Here is a 24,479-nt window from a genome sequence, read left to right as displayed (position 1 = left end):
TTTGTAGGTTTTTTTTTATCACTTAATACATATAAATCAGTCCTATATCACCTATCCATTTTCGTCTGACAGTTTCCATATCGAACTTTGAATCGGTGCTATACAGGGTGATTACAACTTACCTCTATACCTAGTTGTGTCCCTGAGGGGTTATAGGCCTTCAAAGTTGGGTTTTAAATTTTTAAAACATTCAATATCTTCGTAATAGTAAGATAGAAAAACCAAATTAGGTATACGTTATGAGTGTACCAAGGGTATTAATTTGTAGCAAGTTGAGATCAATTGAGGCATTTCAAAGAGGAACAATACTTCAAATTAAACAATTTAATCCTGTCTGGGATCCCTGAGAAAAGAGATGAGATCTTTGTTCTACATTATCAAAGATTGGAGAAGTAATAAACTGTCCAGTAACCAAACAAGACTGCAAGACCAACGTTTCCTGCTGGAAGTGACACTGGTATTCCTAAACACTAAAACATTGTGGTTAAATTTCTATCCCGCGATTTGCGTGATCATTTTTTCACGGCTTCGAAACGGTATCGCAGAAACAATAATAATGGCTTCCCTGGTTTAAACATTCCCAACATTACTGAAAGGTTATTCGTCAACCAACATCTTAGCAATCTAACTATACGCTATACCGGGCTGTTGAAGTCAACTAAATCGGCTTGTCGTAATACAGGTTATAAATACGTGTGGTTGAAAAATTGCGTCATTCATGTACGTTGGAATGATCAATCAAGAGCTATGGTAATCAAGTCTGAAGCTGATTTAATAAAACTTTAAGTTTTGATCCCTGACATGATCCGGCTGTTCTAATGTGATTTTCTGCAGAGTCATGGCGTGCGTGGTTTGCACAGTAAAACTGAAACTGCTTACGTGAATTCGTTACATTGTAATTGTGACGTTATTTGTCTGACTGAGACTAATTTTAATGACTCGATTTATATTTATTTTTAGACCTTAATCGTTTGCAAAATTACTGCACAAACAATTTTCTTTATCTAAATTATGACAAATGCATACATATTACCCTCAGTACTTCTAGTGTAAAGGATCTGGGTAACGTTTTCGACTCTAAATTGCTCTTCACAAATCATTCGGAAGAATTATTCTCTAAGGCTAATAGGATTTTAGGTTACATCATCACAATTTCCAGACCTTTTATTAACCTACAATGTATAAGGTCCTTATACATGGCCTATGTAAATAGTGTTCTAAATTATGCAACGGTTGTCTGGAATCCTGTATAGATAGATAGATAGATAGCCATTTATTGTCACCAACAAAAAGAAACAACTCATATAAACTTTTGTACATTTAACACTAAATTAATATTAATATTGTAAACTTTACTTTTTTTCATTTATGATACAATTTAACAAATCAAAATCAAAATTCCCATAATGGGACTGAGTTCGTATGCTCGTGATATTTAGTGCGTGTAAAGCCATACTTCCTTGTATATCTCGTTCATTCTATTCCATTCTTGTCGGTCCCAAGCTACCCTGTGCCATGTTACTCCTCCACAACTCCTCTTAAACTCATCTTCCCAGCTGGCAGTTGGTCTTCCTTTTCTTCTCTTTTTGTCCATTGGGTACCGTTCTAAGATTTTTGTGGTCCATCTTTTGTCATTTACTGCTATAATATGACCCGCCCAATTCCATTTTCGGTCCAATACCATTTTTCCAATATCCTCAATGTTTGACTTTTCCCTTATCCATTGTTTTGTTTTTTATCTTTCTTCGTAATGCCAATCATCCTTCTATGCATTGCCCTTGCTGTTACCCTAATCTTTTAAATTTTGTTTGTTAATATCCATGTCTCGCCGGCGTCCTGGGTTCGATTCCCAGTGAATACACGCCGAGTCGCCTCCCCATCCTTCGGAGGGGACGTTAAGCCGTCGGTCCCGGCAACCAGTGTAACATCTCTGGTTGTCGTCAGATACATGTGTAGTTGGAGGTTGTAAACATAAAAACGGGTTGAAAGCGCGTCTGCGCTCTTTGAGCGGTACTCAGCCATGCACCCAAGTTTCTGGGCGTTGGAGTACCTTCCGGCTGCTGGAGCCGGGCTGAAGGCGAGGCGAGAAGCGGTATCAGCCTAATCGAATGCCATTTCGAACATCTTTCACTCCTCCAAATAGACCTACACATGGCCGAAGTAAACCGTGAGGATGTACAAAGGGACTGTTGGGGCCCAATTGCTTTGGTTATACCACCTGTGGTTTAACCAACCTCACATGAAACTACATACACATACATCCATGTCTCGCATCCATAAATCATGACAGCGAGGACACAGATTTCCCATAATTTTTTCTTTTTTTGCATTTCTATGTTTGATTTCCATATATTTTTGTATCTGTTAAACATTTGCCACCCCATTGCCATTCTCGGTGTTATTTCTTCTCCTGTGTTTTTAGTTGTAATCTTTTGTCCGAGATATACAATTATTTTATTTTTTTGTTCGCAATTTATGTACATTGCTTTTGTCTTACTCATATTTATCTCCAGACCAGTTTGCTTTCCTCTTCTCGATATTGTTTCCAGCATTTTTCTTACTTCTGTTTCGTTTTTTCCTATAAGTACTATGTCATCAGCAATCTTTATTCTTATTCCCAAGTTTTTCCATTCTTCTTCTACAAACATTGTTTCCAATACTGCATTTAATAGCTTTGCAGAAGTCACATCACCTTGTTTCAATCCATTTCCTAGAGTAATAGTTTCATAGTTTTTATATATATAGTTTAATATACGAATGTACTGGTCTTCCATACCAGACGTTTGCATGACCTGTAAGAGTTTTTCTGTTCTTATATTATCAAACGCTTTCTCAAAGTCTACAAATAATATCATTGGGAAGTCGTAGTCATTCGATTTTTTTATCAGTTGCTGCTCGGCTAAAATATTGTCTAGCGAGGAGAAGTTCTTAAATCTTGTTTGATCTTCCGAGGATGGTAGGTGTTGCTCTATTCTCCTTGTGATTATCGACATAAATATTTTATACATCACCAGAAGTAAACTTATTGGTCTGTAATTGTTGATCGCCTTTTTTGTGTATTAAGGCTAATTTAGCTACGAGCCAGCTATCAGGTATCTCTTTTTGTTTCAAGCAGTTATTAAAAATTTCCTTCAATATTATCATTATATGGTTTCCACCTGCTTTTATTTCTTCATTTCTTATCTGATCTATACCTCCAATTTTTCCTTCCTTCAGTTTTGATATTAGATCACTTATATCTTCTGTCATTATTTCGTATTGTGTTTGTTCATTCTCCCTTTCTTCTGCCTCCATTATGTCTGCTCCCGTATTCCATTCAATTCTTTCTTTTTTCGCCTTGTTGTATAGTTCCTTATAAAAGTCGCATATAATGTTTAATATTTCTGCATCTTCCCTTTTGCTCATACCGTTCTTATCTTTTATTGCTATTATTTTGTTTTGTCCCAGTGATTGTTGTCTCACACTTTTCCTTATACTTCCTCCCGTAGTAACTTTTTGAACATCCTTTGTAACCTTTGTTATTGCCTTAGTTATTATATGTTTTTGATTTTCTATGTTAGGGTTAGCTTGAATTTCTTCCAAACTTAATTCGCATTTTATTCGGTCTTCAATGTTTTCTCTTTTTAATTCATCAGTAGATCATCTTTATCGCTCTGTGATCACTGCCGATATCTATTTTCTGTTCAATTTTTACGTTTTGTATGATTTCTCTCTTGTCTACTATGAAAAAATCAATTTCGTGCCTTGAGGGATTCGCCTTTTGAATATCATTCCTGTTATTTTTTAGTTGCTTAAATTGTAATTGAGTTCTTTTGTATTTTTTGTTAACTTGGTTTTTGTATTTTAGAAGATATTGTTGTGGGGATTACTCTGTATGTATCCCAAATAGTGAAATAAATAAATCTGCCATTTCCTCTACCATTCCTTTAAAACTTACCCAACCCAACCCTATCCTTAGAGGATAAGATAACAAGTCAATTTTGTATTTTTTAACTTGAAGTCTTCATTGTGCACTTTAATCAACCTGAGTAGCTTCTTATCTTTCATTTTATCTCATAATCTAGAATGAACATAAAATAACATTAAACTATTAAACGGTAACGGTGAACTTCCTGAACTTCTCTATTCATTTAAACGCACAAATTTTCCATTTCGCCGCACATCTCGTCATACAAATCAAACAAAACCAACTGATTATGACCCATAAAATAGAGAACCCACGCCAACAATATCGCCCTCTTTATCAAATATTTCTTCTTAATTTTCGTTTTTTGCTTCTTCGTTAATGCCTCTATAAAACCTATTAGAGTCAATTACGACCGCTTTTTTAGCAAAACCGAAAACCGCCTCTCTAATTATCTCTATAAGATGATGAGGAAAATGTCTTAGCGGAAGAATCTGCTCCTAAATGGACCCCAATTAAGCGCGAGGATTAATTAATTCGCCGCATCAATTACTAATAACTACTACGACTACGAAGGTCTCTCGGTGAATTAATTAATTAACGATTCTCGATGCTAACATGCCATCTGCGCGAGCTTTAACAGAGACTCGGCGCCAAAGCTCTTCCGATTTAATAGTTAACACACGCGCGAGGTCCGACGAAAACGTGTTGTTGCGCATAATTTAAACGTGTAGGGTACATTTTCTACACTTGTTGTATGCTTAAGTCATTAAATTCAAACACAGGGTTCGGAGAATCAACTAATTGCCCCCTTGGTTACGACGATATGCATATCATAAATGTTTTGCATAGTGTTAATGAGGCAAACTCGACATATGTGGGGGAGTTGAAAGCTTCCGTTTAAGTTTATTTATTGCGTAGTAAATAGAAAATAATTAAAAAACAGATTGTAATTAAAATATCTTTATTTATTAAGACCTATTTTTGTAGAAATCGGACACTAAACCTTTTGTATGTCTATTTGAAGGGTTCTTTCTATGATTGTATGGATTAGGGAGCGTTGAAAACGTTTAATACCTATAATTTTCTGGGTACGTATAATGTCCCTATGAGATTTCAATGAAAATGGGAGAACATTTAGTAAACGCGCGGGCGTATATTGTGTTGATTTTGCGCTGTTGAACGTTAACTGAAACAGCCGCCCTCGTTATACAAGCGACGTCAAAACGTCAATTTGTGCCGTAGTGAAAAGAGATTTGTTCAACGATCGACATCTGAGAGAGCAATTTGTGCATTTGACAGTATAATTATACCTGTCTATTTTTCGAATAATTGACTTTCTATTTCCTAATCGAAAAGCGATCATAAAGTTCAATTTTTTTTTTAATTAATAAGAAAAATAGATATATAGTAGTCATTATGAAGAGGCGATGGTTAATTAATTTTGTAATTAATTTTTTGTTAATTTTCTTTAAAAACCAACAGCTTATTTTATTATATTATTTTTTTTTACATCTATTTTCTCTATCCTGTTAGAGACTTAATAAAGAATAAATTGAAATAATTGATTCGAAAAATTGGATAAAGATATTAGCAATCAAAAGAAGAGCTATTACCACTGTGAGCAATTAAATTTTTAATTAAAATGTTGAAATTACACGGCTACCATTTGATTAATCTTGGGCGGTTCATCGGAGTGGCTAAATACTTCTTATTACTTACTGGATATATATCAAGTAATTATAGTGATTTATAATATATCTTGTTAAAAGCTGTCTATAAAAACATTGTAAAGATTTTGATGGTTTAATTTTTGGTGTGAGTTCTATACTGGACGTAGCGCCCTTATTTCTTTATGTAGGTGAAATAAAGACGCGACGTCTTGATAAGTTTTAATTAACTAGCAAAATTTAAATCTCTGTGTCGCAAACTAAATCCAAATGTCGTAATATTCTCCACTATTCTTTGTCCTCGCATAGATCTTCCACAACCTCTCTCTCTTTCTCTCATCTCCTTATGAATTATATGATCTATTAGGTCATTTAAAAGCAGAATATAGTCTTATTTTTAATTATATGAAAACTTTAGAAATCATGCAACAAGATAATTACTATTAGTTTGAACTAAACTACTATTAAAACTGAAGCAAATTATTTTGAACTTGTCATTTATGTTAGAAATGTTTAAATTTATCGTTTTAATATTTATGTAAAATATGAAAATAATTGTTTCCAATTAAGATTAATAATTGTAATTTTTTTTTGTATAATTACACTTCTGAGAAAATAATTTCTTCGTTATATAACAAAACAACAGGAACGTATTGAAAGAAAAAGAATAGTGTTTTTTATTAAAATAATTTTTGCTTATTAAAGAAATATAAATTTAATGACATTAAATCAAAATTTTTTTATTTGTAAGAATGACAATAAAATAATAACGCATTTTATCATCGATTTATTTATACTTTGTTTTCATTTCATTTTAATAAATCCAATAACCTGAATACAGTACTTATCTAATCGCCCGTTAAGAAATTCCAATGCAAACAATATTTATGAGCGGGCTGATAGTTGGTAATTACCTCACTAAAAGGACCTTAAGCGCACTTGTTTGACCACGTTTAATTAAGGCGACACTGTGCGAGGTTTATAAAGTTTATACGTGCCATAAATAACGCAAAAATAAGACACCAAGAAACTTGGTGTCGTAAATTACAGTTAAGCCGGAAAAATTACACCTAGATTCAAACTACAATAAAACCTCGATATAACGAATTAATATGGGAAGGCCAAAAGTTCGTTATATGAATAATTTGTTTTAATAAATAATTTTAATCCAATTTTACAACAAATTTTGAAAGTTATCGATGAAAATTGCAACATCGAATATTTTATCAAAACTTCAAATATTATTTTCTCAAAAACTAAAAGATATTTTTCAAAACGGGTTGGTTCATTGGAAAGAGGACTCTTATTAACACGTTGGGAAATTTTCATACTCATATTCCAAGAACTGGATTTTATACGAATATTTAAAACTGAATTGGTAAAAATTACAAAATTTGAAAAAATTGTCGATTATTTCAGAAATTTATTTCTCAATAACTAAAAGTGATTTTTCAAAACGGCTTTTTGCATTAAAAAGAGGATACTTTAATTAATAATTGGTGATATTTCCACAAGGATCCTTCAAGAAATTAATTTTATAGCGAATTTTGAAAGTTATCGATGAAAATTGCGACATCGAAAATTTTATCAAAATTTAAAATATTGTTTTTTCAAAAACGAAAAGTTATTTTTCAAAACGCATTGGTTCATTGGAAAGAGGACACTTTTATTGACACTTTGGGAAATTTTCATACTCATATTCCAAGAAATGGATTTTATACGAATTTTTAAAACTTAATCGGCGAAAATTGCAAAATTCGAATAAATTGTCGATTATTTCAAAAATTTATTTCTGAAGTACTAAAAGTGATTTTTCAAAACGGCTTGTTGCATTAAAAGGAGGATACTTTAATTAATAATTGGTGATATTTCCACAAGGATCGTTCAAGAAATTAATTTTACAGCGAATTTTGAAAGTTATCGATGAAAATTGTAACATCGAAAATTTTATCAAAACTTCAAATATTGTTTTCTCAAAAACTAAAAGTTATTTTTCAAAACGGGTTGGTTCATTGGAAAGAGGACACTCTTATTAACACTTTGGGAAATTTTCATACTCATATTCCAAGAACTGGATTTTATACGAATTTTTAAAACTTAATTGGTGAAAATTACAAAATTCGAAAATATTGTCGATTATTTCAGAAATTTATTTCTCAATAATTAAAAGTGATTTTTCAAAACGGCTTATTACATTAAAAAGAGGATACTTTAATTAATAATTGGTGATATTTCCACAAAGATCCTTCAAGAAATGAATTTTATAGCGAATTTTGAAAGTTATCGATGAAAATTGCAACATCGAAAATTTGATCAAAACTTCAAATATTATTTTCTCAAAAACTGAAAGCTATTTTTGAAAACGCATTGATTCATTGGAAAGAGGACACTTTTATTAACGCTTTGGGAAATTTTAATACTCATATTCCAAGAAATGTGTTTTATACGAATTTTTAAACCATAATCGGAGAATATTGCAAAATTTGAAAAAATTGTCGATTATTTCAAAAATTTATTTCTCAAGAACTGAAAGTGATTTTAAAACGGCTTTTTGCATTAAAAAGAGGATACTTTAATTAATAATTGAAAGTGATAACAGCGACAGTTCTGTTAGTAATGAATGTGATGATGAATTACAAACGAAGAGAACAAAAGTAGACGAAACTGCAACAAGAGATTTTATACATGTATCGTATTGAGATTGTTACAATGAGGTTGCTATTGACAAACCTGATATAAATAAAGTTGTATTCAATAAAAAAAGTCCTATTGGGGTTGAACTTGATTATTACTTGCAGTGTCCAACACCTAAAAGAGATACTAATTCCTGTGAATGGTGGAGTACTTCATCATCATTGGCACTACAGCTCCTGGTGGGTCTTGGCCTGTTCTAGGGTCACCTTCCACTCTCTTCTATCTCGTGCCTTGGCCTTCTAGTTTCTAACTCCCAGCATTTTTAAACTTTCTTCCACATGGTACTTATATCTCCGTGCTAGATGGCCGAGCTACCGTAACTTATTGATTTTGAAGAATTTTAGTTTTAGCTCAATGAAAAATATACCACAATTTAACGCTGAATAACAACTAAACCTAGAACTAACACTAGAATTAGAACTAACACTAGACCTAGAACTAGAAACATTCGGGTTTAACCATCTTAAGAGACACACTGTACTTCATCAATACACATTTTGTAAATATTTCTTAAAATTATCTTTTAAAATCCTCATTTTTTTACCTACTTTTTAGAAAATTTTTGTTATACTTACTTAAATAATTTATATCGCGTGCCTAAAGAAAATTAAGGTGTAAAATTTCGAAAAAATAAACACGTCTCTGTTTACAGTGTGCGATTTCATGCCCGGTGCAGGTAAAACGATAATAACAAAAGCGAATTGTCGGCGAATCCCTTTTGATTTTCTTTATATGTATAGTTTCCTTTTCGCAGAAACGTCTCTTCGTTGTCGACTTGCCTGCCTCTGGTCGTTGTGTCGCTCCATTGAACGGCTTCCAGATATGGTCATTGATCTACTGACTTGAACTATGCGATGAGAGGCAGGTGTAAATTGGAAATTTTTTTACCATTCAACCGTGACAAGGTCGTAAAATATAACTTATTCAAGACTAATAAAAAAAAATCTGAACCAAATGTCCTAGTAAAGTTTCTGAAAAGTAGTTCCCTCTTTATTTTATATATAGAATTGGATATAAATCAAATAGAAGGGGCAAGTGTATCGAAATAAAACACAAAAAGTCGAACGCACGCAAGCAATTTCACAGATTTAAGGAAAAAGGGTTCGTATTCCGTTGAGACACATTCTCGTTTAGTAAAAAGGGGTTATTCCAAAATGTGTTACCGTTCATAATTGAAACATAAAAGATCCCCTCTTTTATATAGATTACATAAAGAGGTTCCATTACAAAACTAGAACCAATTTTTATATTATGATATTACATCTGATAAAAATAAAATATCAATAGGGTCAAAACATCAACATTCTTTATTATAGAAAAAGCGTAATCTTCCTTGCACGTAGATTGTTATCAAGATCATGCTCACGATTGGAACAGCTCGGGTGCCGAAAAACGGCGTTTTTTCAAATTATATGGTCCGTGTAACACGAAAATTACTACCTCGAGCCTTTTACCTGGAAACAGTTTTCGGTTACCGTCAGTTGCATAAGGAACCACTCAGTCTGCTACGATGCACCACTTGATTTTCTGATTCACTCGCGTAAAAACGTTACATTACGTCTGTGCTGACGGAAATTGGTTCATTCGTGTTTAAAGCACGGAAAAGGAGAAGCCTTTTGTCGGTTTTGTAGAAAGGTCTAGTTTTCTAATATATGTATTCGATGTTTAGTCGAGGCGGGCTTCTTAAGTGAACTCTAAAGATTGTTATCTAAGTAGATAATTGCTGATGGTTAAAGATTAAATGAAGGAGGTAGTTTATGTGTGATAATTGTTTTGTTGGCAACACTCTTTTTTATCTTATTGTTAGTCAATTGTATAAGTATTTTTAGTTTTGAATAAATGATTTTAGAAGTTATAAACAAGTCATGCAATTTTGATTTTGTTGAATTAAGCGATCGATTGTCTAACATGACTAACATATTTTTGTCCATGATTTCTGCAATATGATGGTCCTAATTTTGATTTTGTAGTGATTCTCAGTACATGGTCTATCAGAGTAGATTAGCAAAATTACATATGTTCGCAAGAAAATGCTCTATAAGAATTTATGTGCTAATCCAACATTTTCTGCAACAAATAATAAGACGTTGTATAATATTTTATAATATTATATTTAGGAAATAATAGCTTCTAAAGTAGTTTGGGTCACTTTTTCTAAGAGCTTAAACACTTTTAGATTACACCAGCTGGTTCAAGACTGTGATTTAGAGAATTTAAAAACATTTTCTTTTATGTGCAAATACTGGATTTGGAATTTGGATGTTCAACCATCGAATGTTTGCCCAGCGCAATGCAGGTTGCATTGTGACTTGAACACAGGTGACTTTCTAGCAACAGGGATGACTAGATTCTGAACAAAGAAGATCTAACAGATTAAAAAAGAAAAAATACAATATCAGAGGGGACGTGAGACATGCAAGGGTTTATGCGATCAGATCACCGAAACTTTTACTGGAAACCACTCAAAGAGTCTTTTGCTATTAAGTATTCAGGAGAAGCCAAACCAGTTATCTAACTGAACAGAGAAAATGAGCAGTGATCTATTAAGAGTTTTGAACTGTTCAAACTTCCAGGATCAAATCAGAAGTTTGGTGAGAGTCCAAGTACTTACAATTTTAAACCAGAAATAAAAAAAAAGATTTGCTACCTAAAATATTGGGTAAAACTACCTAAATAAAGGGAAATGGTATTTTAGAAAAAGGTACCTTAATGATAATTTTCCAACATGACGATAAATGATGAATGACTTAAAATAAAAATATAAAAACAGCATTACTGGACTGTAATAGTTTAAGTTCCAGGATTTAGGCAAAAAGTATTACAACTACCTAAAAAGATTTCCTATTTTGGTGATAACCTTATAATGGAATCTTATTTATGCAACTAAAAATAGTACCTGGAAGGTCATAGTAAACTTTATTCCCAAACGTGATAAGCAAAATTATTTCATACCGAAGGGATACAATTTCTGGAAAGCAACTTTATCTCACTAGTTATCTTTCTTGAGATGTTGCCTTGGGAAAAACGTGAAGAATGCATTTAATATTCTGACATCAAAAAAGCTTTGATATAGAATATTGTTCCACTGTTACTCTGTGGCTGGATAGAGAACACTCAAACAAAGAATCGTTAAAATCAGGGATGAAATAGTAGTTAGTAGAGACTTTTCACAAGAATTTGTGCTTCATCAATTCAGCGAACTGTTACTTTGGTCATCAACCTAAGTCAAAATCATAGCACAACAAAATAATCCTTGTAATAATCCAAACACAAGTACCCTAGCATATTTTTGACAAAATGTATTGTGTTCAAGCTATGTGTTGGAGAACTTAGAAATGTATTTCTTGTTTATAATTGCTCTCCTCTAGTTTCTCACCTTGTAAATGTTTTAGTTTTAAGAAATACTTTGTTCCTTCTTATGCCGATGTAGTTTGATGAAGATCTTTTCCTTTCATTAAACCGTTGCGTGTGTTGTTCCTCATTTTGAACTGTTATGCCAAAATCCTCTTATCTGGTCTTTCCTTCATTTCTGCTTCTCGTTGGCAGCCGCCATACAACCAATTAAGTAATTCCTGTAAAAAAATGGTACACTAGAGTTTCTTTTTTGAAAAACGATATTTTTTTTACATCACACGAGATCACCGGTGATCCTCATGGTACTGCAGTAACAACAGTTTTACTTTAGTGCCATGAGGATCACCACGATTACTCAAGTCCAATGAGATCATAACTTACAAAAATTATCTTTGCATTTGATGAAGTTTTGTAAATGAAGACACATATACTTGTCACAAACATGATATCTTGTGGAAACTGGTTTTCCTTGTTTTTGTACTACTGAGCGTCCTTTTTTCCAGCTTCTACGTAACAATTTGTACATCTTCTTTTTCGCCGATTATTGTTATCCTTTCCTTCAATTTGCACTAAGCTGTGCCTCAGGGAATCTGAACGTTTTGGTATAACGTCATTCTTTTCAATACCTAGCATCTCAAGCACAAGCATCTCCCTGAATGAGGCAGTATGAATTTTCCTTTTGTGACAATGATTGTAAATGAAAAGCGCATTGACTATAGCAGTATTCAATAGAACCTCAAAAGCTACTAGGTGATACCATCTGATGGTTTTTCGTAAAAGCGTAAAATAACTTGACATTTGGTTAATCCCTTGCTTGCCCTTGTTGTGTTCTAAAACAGCAACTAGCTAACAAACTTCCTCTCCCAACCTGTTTTTTCGTCCAGTTGTCATCTTTTCCAAAGTATGTTTCGTGCTTAGGAAGTAAACATCACATTTGTCCTTCCACTTTCCAACAACTATTCCTTTCGAATTTTGTTTACCAACCACTTCTCCTTTTTTTAGTTTTTTTGTCATGATATCCTGTGGTAAGTACTTCCTGTTCTTCCTTAAGGTACCTAATAAATGGGTATCTCTCTGTAAAAGTGAAATTGCCAATGGCACTGATGTATAAAAGTTATCCACTACTATAAGCCTTCCTTCAGATAAATATAGCTCTGCAAGTTGCATAACTACTCTTTCTGCAAGTCCAGCAGAATCGTTCCGTTAGATTTCTAACTTTGTATAACCTATCACTTTTGTCAGCCGTCGAATTATCAGCAAAATGAACGAATCTCAGCAATAGTTGAAATCTATTTCTGCTCATTACTTTTGGAATGATACAATTTTTGTATAAAATGCACGTCTTCCTCTTGAACTGACATTTCAGGATCCACTTCATCCCCAGATTCCAATGACTCATCATCCACCTCAATTTCTAAGCAGGATGATGAGAATAAGCTTCCTTCAGAATCATCATCACTCTCAATGCGGCTGCAAGTTCATGTTCTTTCAATTTTTTTATAGGCCTACGTCTAATTACAGGGCGCAGGTTTGGAATCCATGATGAAATCTGTAATATCATAAATAAATTCTAATTATCACTTCAGTACTTGGTCGTTATAAATAATAGAAAGTGAAGAAAATATTCAGGAACTAACCTCAATATTGGTTTTGACTTGAGGATTTCAATGCTATTAGTCATTTTTTCAGTTATCATTTTTTCTTGTTTAAGATTGACTTGGAAGTATTTATAGATGGATTTGGCTTAAGTGTACAGGTGTTCCATTTGATTTACATGGTTTAGTCTGGTTTGAATATGGTTCAGATGTGCTGTTTGGTTTAATACAGGATTTGTGCTATAGCCATTTCTGCAAACTGTTACATTGGTCATCAACATAAGTCAAAATCATAGCACAAGGAAATAATCCTAATATTAATCCAAACGCAAGTACCCTATCATACTTTTCGACAAGATTGAGGTTGCATTCGATATAAATAATCCTCAAAAGAGTGAATATTTAGGTTTTCCTTTTTTTCTAGACTGTTAAGTGTGTTGTTCTTGATAAGGTTTCGGCAGACTGTTATGCCAAAATCCTCAAACACCTCATAATGTTCTGAACTCCGTAATGATCTTTAATGTCATAATTCTCAATTCTGTTCCATCGGGTCTTTCGTAAGATTGTCCTCAGGGTCCTCATTTCTGCTACTCTTAACAAGCTCTCAGTTTCATGTATGTCTTTGTATATTTCAATGCCGTTAGTTATTATTGGACAGATGCAGATGTTGGATATCCACTCTTTACTATCTATACGCCCAAATTTGTTCGACCAAACAGTATCTCGTAGGCAGCAAGTAAGAAAACTCCATGAAGTGTTCGATGGGGCTATTGTTGACTTCCAGCTTACATCTTGTCTAACACCATGCATATCAATAGATCCTGTGTCGTTACCTTTGCAGGTCGTCTAGCATCCATATTATGCAGATTGCACTTTCTTGATTGTGTTCATTAGTAAGGGATGTACGACTGTGTACGACTTAATTATGTTTGTAACAAATCGAGAAAGCATATGTATGCATGTATGTTGGACTCAATGTCAATGCAGCTTATTTTTTATTACACTTGCAAACAACTTGGTTGATGTATTTAAAACAGTTATTCCTGTATTCATTTCTAGGCTATTTTTTGCCTGTTATGCCATTCTATTGGTATTTCTGACTGGTATAGCACTTCGTTAAATAGCTTGGTCAGCGTTTCTGTCAGTTCTGCCATCCATATTTCAGCAATTTCTTAGGTATGTTACCTGATCCAGAAGATTTGAGTCTGTTTTTTTAGTTTTTCTTTGACTTTTTCTATCTGGTTAAACTGCTGTTGTACTTATGTTCGCCCAGATTTCAATTTGGAAAAATATATTCGTAATTCTTTTTACATTCTTTTAAAACAAAATATATATTGCAAATATTTGCATAGATTTACAGTATGATAAAATAGAAGTATGGCAAAACATGTTAATAATAAAACAATAAAAATACTAAGAAAATATTTACTTATTAAACATGATCAACATATTATTTACAAAATTACAAATATTATATTGCACATCATTCGATGTCAAGAAAACTATACATTCATACAAACATCCAGTTTTGTATTATGTTGGGTTCAGCAGACATTTCTATTTTCCCAGTATTCCTAAAACAAATTTTAAAACCCATTTTACTAACAACATTCAAGGATTTAAAAATTTGTGTTAAACTTATTTACCTCTTGTCGTGGCATTTCTTGTGAAATACAATATTTACTTTTTTCATCACTGTTGTGCGATGTCGTTTGGTGGCACCTTTTAATTTTCTCCTTTAAAATAGCGTCCTCGTATTCGCCCTTTTCTTCGTCGTATTCCAAATAACCGATCCCGTCTAAGATGTTAACATCAATCCATCCTTGAAATCGAACGCAAACGGCGTTCATTATAAACGAGGAGTTAAGATAAATCTGTAAATAAAAAAATGAGTAATGTTTGATTTCAATTTCACTGCTTTATTTCCTTCCCAATTATAATTTATCCATGCTCGTTAAATGGAAAATTTAAATTGGTGTCGCGATATATGATAACAAATTTCTAATCGAATTGATGACGGAAATTAATTAAATGAACTTTCACGAAGTTTTGAATTTGAATTGAATAAATTTAATAATTACTGTTAAATTTAAACTTACAAAGCAATTAATTAATATTAATTAACATATTTGTTTGTATCCTCTTTACCTTTTCTGGGGGGTTATTGACATCAATACTTTGAAGCGATACAGCTAATCCAATGGTAATTCCTTTAGATATAAAAGATATGTCCACATGGCCGTTTACACAATCTGATAAAAAACATTTTCGACGTTGGTCTATATTTAAGTCATTTCTTCCAGTATATCGAATCTTTAAATAAATTTATTTAATTTTAATAAAAAATTTCAACCTATTGAACTTGAAAACTTACCTCTGATTTTATACTGAGTGCTTTAAATGTTTCATCAGTTTTAAATTTTGATTTCTGATTTAAAACAACTCTTGGTAAATGATACATAACTCTTGGAGCAGGTGGAACATCTTGATAACCGTGGATGGATGTGTTATAAGGATACGCGTAATGAATTGGTATATTCATGATTTTTTGGGTTAAGATGCACGTGGTTTTTCGCACTGAGTCCACACTTTGTGCTTCGATGTCAGAACTGAACTGACGGGTAAAAGTGACCCAAACTGATCTATAGGGGTGCAACTTTTTTCCCTTTGAGGGCGGAGTTTCTTTGTACTTTAGTACCCAATCCGAAAGAAGACTCAAATAAGGGTAAACAATTTTTTGTGCTTGGAATTTTTCTTAACGAACAATATTAAGGTACTGCGATTAAATATTTATTCCATTCTTATACATATTTTATTTTATAACCACATAAAACACGATAAGATATCAACTGGTTTCCAGGAAGTTTTTACATTCCAATACAAAAAACTTCTTTAACGTGGCTTAATCAATTTTAACTTTTCGGTGTTTATTTAAAAATAAAGTGACAAAATATACATAACAATATAAGTAAATTTGTGTAATTATCGTAAAGCTTCCGACTAAAACTTTTTGAGATCATCATAAATAACGAAACAACTTAACTTTAAATGTCAAACAAGATTCTTAACTCTATGTACAAAAGCCTTTTCGGCTTTGGTAATTAAAAAGGATCCCCCAGTTTAACATGGTTATAAGGAAAGAGAAAAAGAGTCAACCCAACAAATCCATTAGGCGTTAAATTTATACGTGACATTTGTCCCGGGGGATGGTTGTCAAAAGGTTTTTCGATTCGCTTAGTTGGACGCCGACGTCAACGTCTATATTTAGGATTGGTTGAAGAGAGGAAGCTCTCGTTTGTAAAAGAACTTAAACCGGTATCCACTGCATCTATTGCGAAACAACTCGTCATCAAACCCGACTTTGTACAATGCGTGAAAATTTGTATTTCACACCGTATTAGTTTTGCTCAAACATGGAGATAAGTCATTCTTCTTTCGAACCATATTTGAAGACGGCAAAAAAAATAAATCGTCAAGAACCGTTCTTTTGGTTTAAACGTATTTGGATGTAAGGGATTTTTTTTTATTGTGGTGGTGGTAATTTTAATTAAAAAACATCCTTAAAGAATCAAAGGTAATATGTAATAAAGATTTTTTTAAATGGATTTAATAATTTTGTAATAAATAAGGAAAAATAAAACGTTAAATTGCTTTAATATTAAAGAAGCATATTAATTGCATGTGGAAAAAGAGAAAAATTATCACATTTTTATCAATGTGCAAAATATGTCAAAGGCAAAAAAGCAAAAACAAGACTTGGTGTCAAAATCTGGTACACCAAGATTATTTAAAACAAAAAGACCTACAGAAGTTAATGATCATAATGAAAAAGTAATATTTGTAAAATCAGTTTTAAAGGAGTTGGCGTCTTAAATGGAAATGGAAAGCTGCATCAAAATCAATCCAAGATTTTATTGAAAAGGCAAATGAAAATGTGGAGGAAATTTTGACTTCTTTGAATAATTGGTCCGATGGTTTATTTTGAGAAAAAAGTTTTCTTTTTTCTGCTATGTTTGGAACAAAACCAAAAGTAAAAGACTGGTATTGAATTTACCGTTGAGTCAAAATCATATCTGCCCTAATTGCAATAATTATAAAACGATTCATACTGCAAATTAAAGCTTAAAATGTCTTGTTTAAAATGATGTATAAAGAATTATATGTTTAATGTATAAATTTTGAAGAAAAACAGTTTTGAAGTAATTATTGTAAAAAGTGTTGTGATTTGCAAACTAAATTAAATTCAAAAAATCATATCTGCCTTGATTACAATAATTATAAAACGATTTATACTGCAAATTAAAGCTCAAAACGTCGCCTTTAAAATGATGTATAAAGAATTATATGTTTAATGTATAAATTTTGGAGAAAAACAGTTTTGAAGTAATTGTTGTAAAAAGTGTTGTGATTTGCAAACTAAATTAAATTCAAAAAATTATATCTGCCTTCATTGCAATAATTATAAAACGATTCATACTGTAAATTAAAGCTTAAAATGTCTTCTTTAAAATGATGTATAAAGAATAGTATGTTTGATGTATAAATTTTTGAGAAAAACAGTTTTGAAGTAATTATTGTAAAAAGTGTTGTGATTTGCAAACTAAATTAAATTCAAAAAATTATATCTGCCCTAATTGCAATAATTATAAAACGATTCATACTGTAAATTAAAGCTTAAAATGTCTTCTTTAAAATGATGTATAAAGAATTATATGTTTGATGTATAAATTTTGGAGAAAAACAGTTTTGAAGTAATTATTGTAAAAAGTGTTGTGATTTCCAAACTAACTTAAATTCAAAAAATCATATGTGCCTTAATTGCAATAATTATAAAACGATTCATACTGCAAATTAAAGTTCAAAATGTCGCCTTTAAAATGATGTATAAAGAATTATATGTTTAATGTATAAATTTTGGGGAAAAACAGTTTTGAAGTAATTGTTGTAAAAATAGTGGTGATTTGCAAACTAAATTAAATTCAAAAAATCATATCTGCCTTGATTACAATAATTATAAAACGATTCATACTGCAAATTAAAGCTTAAAATGTCTTCTTTAAAATGATGTATAAAGAATAGTATGTTTGATGAATAAATTTTGGAGAAAAACAGTTTTGAAGTAATTGTTGTAAAAAGAGTGTTGATTTGCAAACTATGAGTTTGCTCAAGTTGGGTTGCGTGGTTTTAAATGAGGGTTGGATTTGAATTAGATGAGCTTGGGTTGGTTTTGGTTAAGGTATGGTGGATTAATTATATTATGCTAAGATATGTTGACTGCTAAGGCACACAGAAAGGTTAGTGAGCAAAAAAAGACAAAAAGAAATAGATATTCATTAATTGGCTAGGAAATAGATCAGTTGGGTTTATTTGAAAATTCGATAATTTTAGTTAGGGTTCGGTTTGATTTCATGGTTTAGGTTGGTTTAGATTTACTATATAGATAGTTTGGATTAGATTGCGTTATTTGGATTGTGGCTAGTTGAGGGATGAAAGAGTTGGATTTATTTTGGTTATAAATCATATAAGTTCGATTTAGTATGTATGGAATGGGTGTGGATAAGTTGAATATTGCTTAAGTGAAGATTGGTTGGGATGTAGTGGAATTGGGATTTATGGTTTCTAAGTTGCGTAATACAATAAGACATTTAGACAATATTTCTCTGTTCGTTAATAAACAATATTCTAAGATAAGGCAAAATGATACTAAATAGTTGCTAGCCACAATACAGCATATATAAAACAGAATGATGGTAGAATGATTCTAAAATAAAGCAGAATGATATTAAAATATGAGTAGAACTAAGACTACTATATTTTAGTTACAAGACGAAAATCCCCAAAATATCAAAATTTGTGTTTTTCCATGTTAATTTTGATCATAACTCAAAAATAAAAAGTGGTAGAGAAAAATGTTTTGTACATAAAGTGTTTATAACGAACCAAGAAGACATAATCCATAATTAAACTTAGTTCAGATTTAGCTATATTTTAGTTAGAAGATGAAAATCCCGAAAATATCATAATTGATGTTTTCAATATTACGGTTTATCATAAATCATAACTCATATATGAGTACATAAATGATACTAAATAGTTGCTAGCCACAATATAGCATATATAAAACAGAATGACAGTAAATTATTCTAAAATAAAGCAGAATGATATTAAAATATGAGTAGAACTAAAACAGAAATATGGAAACTAGAATCTAGAAACATTTAGTTTGAAAGAACGCAGAATGACACCAAATAGATGACATACCCAAATGATTGTGCAGCGCTAGACCAAGAACTAGAATTATTTTGGTTAAGCCGCTCTAAAGACAGCTAAACCCGATTGATTCTAGTTCTAGTGACAGTGCAAGTATAAAACTAGAACTAACGTCACCTTTTTCAAGCAAAACTTTTCCTTTACAAAACTACCCCATCGTTGTCCTATTAAGTTATGTTGCATTTTATGTGCATAGTAGTTTCGTAATTATAATTACAGCATTCATATATTACAAATAATATTTAATAACCATTTTTTTAATTTACATAAATTGACATTTATAAACGATGTTACTTTATAATTCGAGACATCTGTTTACAACTTAATATATGTGTCAGCATAGAATAAAAAAAACTATTGCCGCTGACCCGTTGTCGGGGTCTCTCTTTGTCTTCGCAGAAAAGCGCAGCAAATCCGATGTGCTACCCATGCAAATGAACCCGAAGCAACCCTATCGACAGTGACTTATGCATGGGGTAAATGCAAAGGGACAGTTTCACAGTTGTTTAACACATAGAGAGGGATGGGGATCCCGTTGGATTCGAACCCGCCCCGTTCGTATGGACAATAATAAATATTCGATAGCTGGGGGGTCGTGCAGCGCAGAAGATTCGAGACGGGTTGTTTAAATGGCTTATTTCGTCGACGTCGTAGTCGGCGAGGTGAAATCAATAAATTCCGACGCCATTTACACGGTTGCCATAGCAATTCTCCACCCCCGTGGAATAATAGTGGAGAATTTCTTGGTGGACGTTTCTAGTTTAAAGTTTAATCGAAAAAGTTTTATGTTTGAAACGATAGTATATCAAATTGAGTTAACATCTATTACAAGCTAATATTTCATTATGTCCTTTTAAGCTACTTTTAAATCAATGATATCTAAAATAAAAATATACTATTTTTACTAGTTTATGAAATAATGTTTAGCATTAAAGGCGTAGAGTTAGGCAAAAACATGAACTTAGATTCATTCCATATAATTGGTTGAATACTATAACATGCGCTTTCACACCCAAGACTGATGTCACTTTATATTTTTTTATAACTACACCGCGAGATGGGACAAACTATACTCTTTAATTCTTTTTACATGTTGCGCAGAACTCAGCTATCATTCTTCATAGCAACAATTTAGGTTTTGTCATTTTACACGATGATTATAGAGGGATTCTGAATAGAACAGAACCCGTTTCGTCAAAGTTATGGATGATTGTGGATCAAAATTGTGCTCATAGTAATGTCATCAATACATAAAAAAAATGTCATTTCTGAAAAAAGCAACATAGAACATCATAGTCTAGTTCTATTTCTAATATTAGCTTAATTGACAGTATGTCAGAGCTCAAGCATTGATTTTGGTTGCTTCCTAAAAAAAGGAATCCTCCTCCAATTGGGTATGTCATCTATTTGGTGCCAATCTGCGTTTCTTTGAAAACTAAATGTTTCTAGATTCTAGTTTCCATATAGTTGAGATTTATAGAGTTGGGATTTTCATCTTGTAACTAAAATGTAGGTAAACCAAAACTATATTTGGTTATGGATTATGTCTTTTTGGTTCATTATAAACACTTTATATACAAAAGATTTTTCTCTGTCATTTTTTATTTTTGAATTATGATCAAAATTAACATGCAAAAGCGCAAATTTTGACATTTTGGGGATTTTCATCTTTTAACTAAAATATAGGTAAACCAAAACTATATTTGGTTATGGATTATGTCTTTTTGGTTCATTATAAACACTTTATATACAAAAGATTTTTCTCTGCCACTTTTTATTTTTGAGTTATGATCAAAATTAACATGCAAAAGCGCAAATTTTGACATTTTGGGGATTTTTATCTTGTAACTAAAATATAGGTAAATCACAACTATATTTGGTTATGGATTATGTTTTTTTGGTTCATTATAAACACTTTATGTACAAAACATTTTTCTCTGCCATTTTTTATTTTTGAGTTATGATCAAAATTAACATGCAAAAGCGCAAATTTTGACATTTTGGGGATTTTCATCTTTTAATTAAAATATAGGTAAACCAAAACTATATTTGGTTATGGATTATGTTTTTTTGGTTCATTATAAACACTTTATATACAAAACATTTTTCTCTGCCACTTTATATTTTTGAGTTATGATCAAAATTAACATGTAAAAACACAAATTTTGACATTTTGGGGATTTTTATCTTGTAACTAAAATATAAGTAAATCAAAACTATATTTGGTTATGGATTATGTCTTTTTGGTTCATTATAAGCACTTTATGTATAAAACGTTTTTCTCTCCCACTTTTTATTTTTGAGTTATGATCAAAATTAACATGGAAAAGCACAAATTTTGACATTTTGGTAATTTTTATCTTGTAACTAAAATATAAGTAAATCAAAACTATATTTGGTTATGGATTATGTCCTTTTGGTTCATTATAAACACTTTATGTAAAAAACATTTTTCTCTGCCACTTTTTATTTTTGAGTTATGATCAAAATTAACATGGAAAAACACAAATTTTGATATTTTGGGGATTTTCATCTTGTAACTAAAATATAAGTAAACCAAAACTATATTTGATAATGGATTATATCTTTTTGGTTCACTTCGAACCAGTTTCTGAAGAAGGTTACAACATGGCATCCGAAACATCAAACCTTTTCCTAAAAGACGCACGGCAAAACCCGAAAGTTTCTAGTTTTAGTTCTAATTTTAGTTTAATTTACACCGGCCGTGAAAGCCTTCGTACTTATAAAATTTGTGTTTGTTAAATGTGGTATTAATAAGAAAAATATGTAATCGTCATAACCAATTTATATCTTCCACATTAATATCCCAAGAAAGTTGTGAATTCCTATAACTGTTAAATCGGAATTTAATAGATGTGATAATTAGTTTTGCCATTTTCTGTGGCTTTCTCTAATTTTAATGAAACAATAATTGACGTTAGATATTAATTATGTAGTATATATAATGTGAGAATCATCATTGCAGAGTATGAAAAAGATATAAATTAGTTAAATGATACCTACTTTATTATAAATTAGAATTAATTATTGTTATAACACTTTTCAATTTAGAACTATTCCACCCTAATCTCCATCCGTCCATGTAATTGCGCAGTAATCGCTTGGTAAATATTGGAGGAGTAATTCAGTGTTGGCACCCGGTGAAGGAAAAATATGTGTGAAAGAGGCACGTGTTCAATGGGACACGTTAGGGATCTACATCGATTTTGTTTTATTAGTTCTCTTAATCCCAAGGTTTTCCAAGGGAATACTTTCAAAGAAGGAACATGTTATGAATCATCAAGATGTAGTTTAAAAGATTTTGTATGTAAAAATCATAAATTTTCTTTCGATAAACTTGTCTAAATATACACAATATTGGATTTGGCCCCTCCGAATCAATGCGATCACTTTTCAACAGCCCAATCAGAACGGTAGCCCTTCAATAAATCATCTGTCCGGCGAAAAGGGCATTATAACCGGGGCTATTTGCTGCAATTCCGCATCCTGCCAAATGTGCGCACAATGGGCTTGTCCTACACCGGCCAAACTCTCCCCTGTCAATAGTTAAAAGTACTATACATGTCCATTCTGTTCATAACACAATAACGTCGGAAGTTAAGTAGAAGTCATTTCAACATATATCGATCAGTTCAATCTATACATTAAAAGTTTTTACCTGCTTTTTCAACGTATCGTTTATGCTTCAAGAGATTTTAACAAAAAATTGATTTTTTTGTTGTGAATAATCTAAAAATAAGGTTTTTGTAAATTTATTTTTTTACTATACACTAATTATAATTAATTACATAAGAATTTCTACTATTAATAATTACAAAAACTATGAAAAGAAGAAAATAACAACTTATGAGCAAATATGGTTTTAAATGCCAATTAACGCATACTACCGGAGATGGAATTACACGTGGAAATTCTTGCACGTTTCTCTCTGAAAACCGATCGATCTTAATCCGGAATCAAGGCGTTGAAAATCGCCTTTACCTACCTATCATTAGACGCGATGTAATTGCTGACTGCAAGAAGAAGCCAATTTGCTGTGCCTAAGCGCAAAACCTAAACGGGGTTAGGAGAAATCCGAGATTATAGAGACGTAGAAATATTTTCTGCGTCGGTCATCGACGGGTTTCGTCTCGGTAAATCTCGTAATCCGATAACCCGATGATTCTGGTAGTTAGTGTGTTGGGTAGCAGAAACGCTGGTAAATAATAATAAAAACCGTCAGCTGGAAAGCGAGAAAAAATGTTTACCGGAAGTCGCCAATTAGTTAGTAGCAAATAGAGCGCGATCGTGACCAAGACCAATTAATATTTACAGCCAAATGTTTTGTTTCAACTGTTGTATCATCAGATTTTAATGAGCTTTCGTTTTTTAGGTAGAAAAAAAATAATTCGACGGGGTTGAATGGATCAGAACATATGTTGTTTTAACATGCAAAGTTTTTTAAACGTTTATCAAAAAGTTGAATGCTTTCTGAATTTGTTAAGTTTAAATCCAAGTAATACATGAATAAGTTTCGGAATAACTTGAATAAATTTATGCACCAATTATTGTTTATTTTATTTTTGTGACGATAACTTCTCTGGTCATTATCTGATTGTAGTGGCTACTTCTGCGAAGTATTTGACACACAACATAATCCAAAAGTTTGTAGCTATCGGTTAATTTTTAATAAAACCGGTCGAGGAAGCCTTTAAATTTAAATTTCCAATCTTTACGGGGAGAATTGTTTTAACGTTATTTAGGATTTGGATAATGTATGGATTAAACAGAGCAACCTCATGCAATGAAAAAATCTAACAACATTATTTAAAGTGCAACATTAACTCATCTACGTCCAATATAATCTTGTCAAAAAATTAGTCAGAACAGAAATTGGTGTTGGTCTACTAATTGAGGATTTATCACCAAGTGTTGTTACAATATTTGATGCATAAATCCCAAAACATGTCCTGCAGTGTATAAATATACTAT

The 24,479-nt window shown here is 31.8% G+C and overlaps 1 protein-coding gene across 1 annotated transcript; it reads right to left on the bottom strand.

Moving 5' to 3' along the window:
• Nucleotides 1-14,628: 14,628 nt before the first annotated feature.
• On the bottom strand, nucleotides 14,629-16,114 carry LOC111424337 (protein big brother-like). The gene is made up of 4 exons (XM_023057841.2): nucleotides 15,592-16,114; nucleotides 15,366-15,530; nucleotides 14,864-15,091; nucleotides 14,629-14,791 (listed from the first exon to the last, which is right to left on the bottom strand). Exons 1-4 carry the CDS (start codon nucleotides 15,757-15,759, stop codon nucleotides 14,762-14,764), a joined length of 591 nt encoding a protein of 196 aa, XP_022913609.1. The 5' UTR covers nucleotides 15,760-16,114; the 3' UTR covers nucleotides 14,629-14,761.
• Nucleotides 16,115-24,479: the final 8,365 nt, after the last annotated feature.

Source organism: Onthophagus taurus, chromosome 6 (genome assembly GCF_036711975.1).
Source record: "Onthophagus taurus isolate NC chromosome 6, IU_Otau_3.0, whole genome shotgun sequence".
NCBI classification, from domain to species: Eukaryota; Metazoa; Arthropoda; class Insecta; order Coleoptera; family Scarabaeidae; genus Onthophagus; species Onthophagus taurus.
Note: the sequence above shows the minus strand (reverse complement) of the source record. Positions and strands in the feature narration are given on the sequence as shown.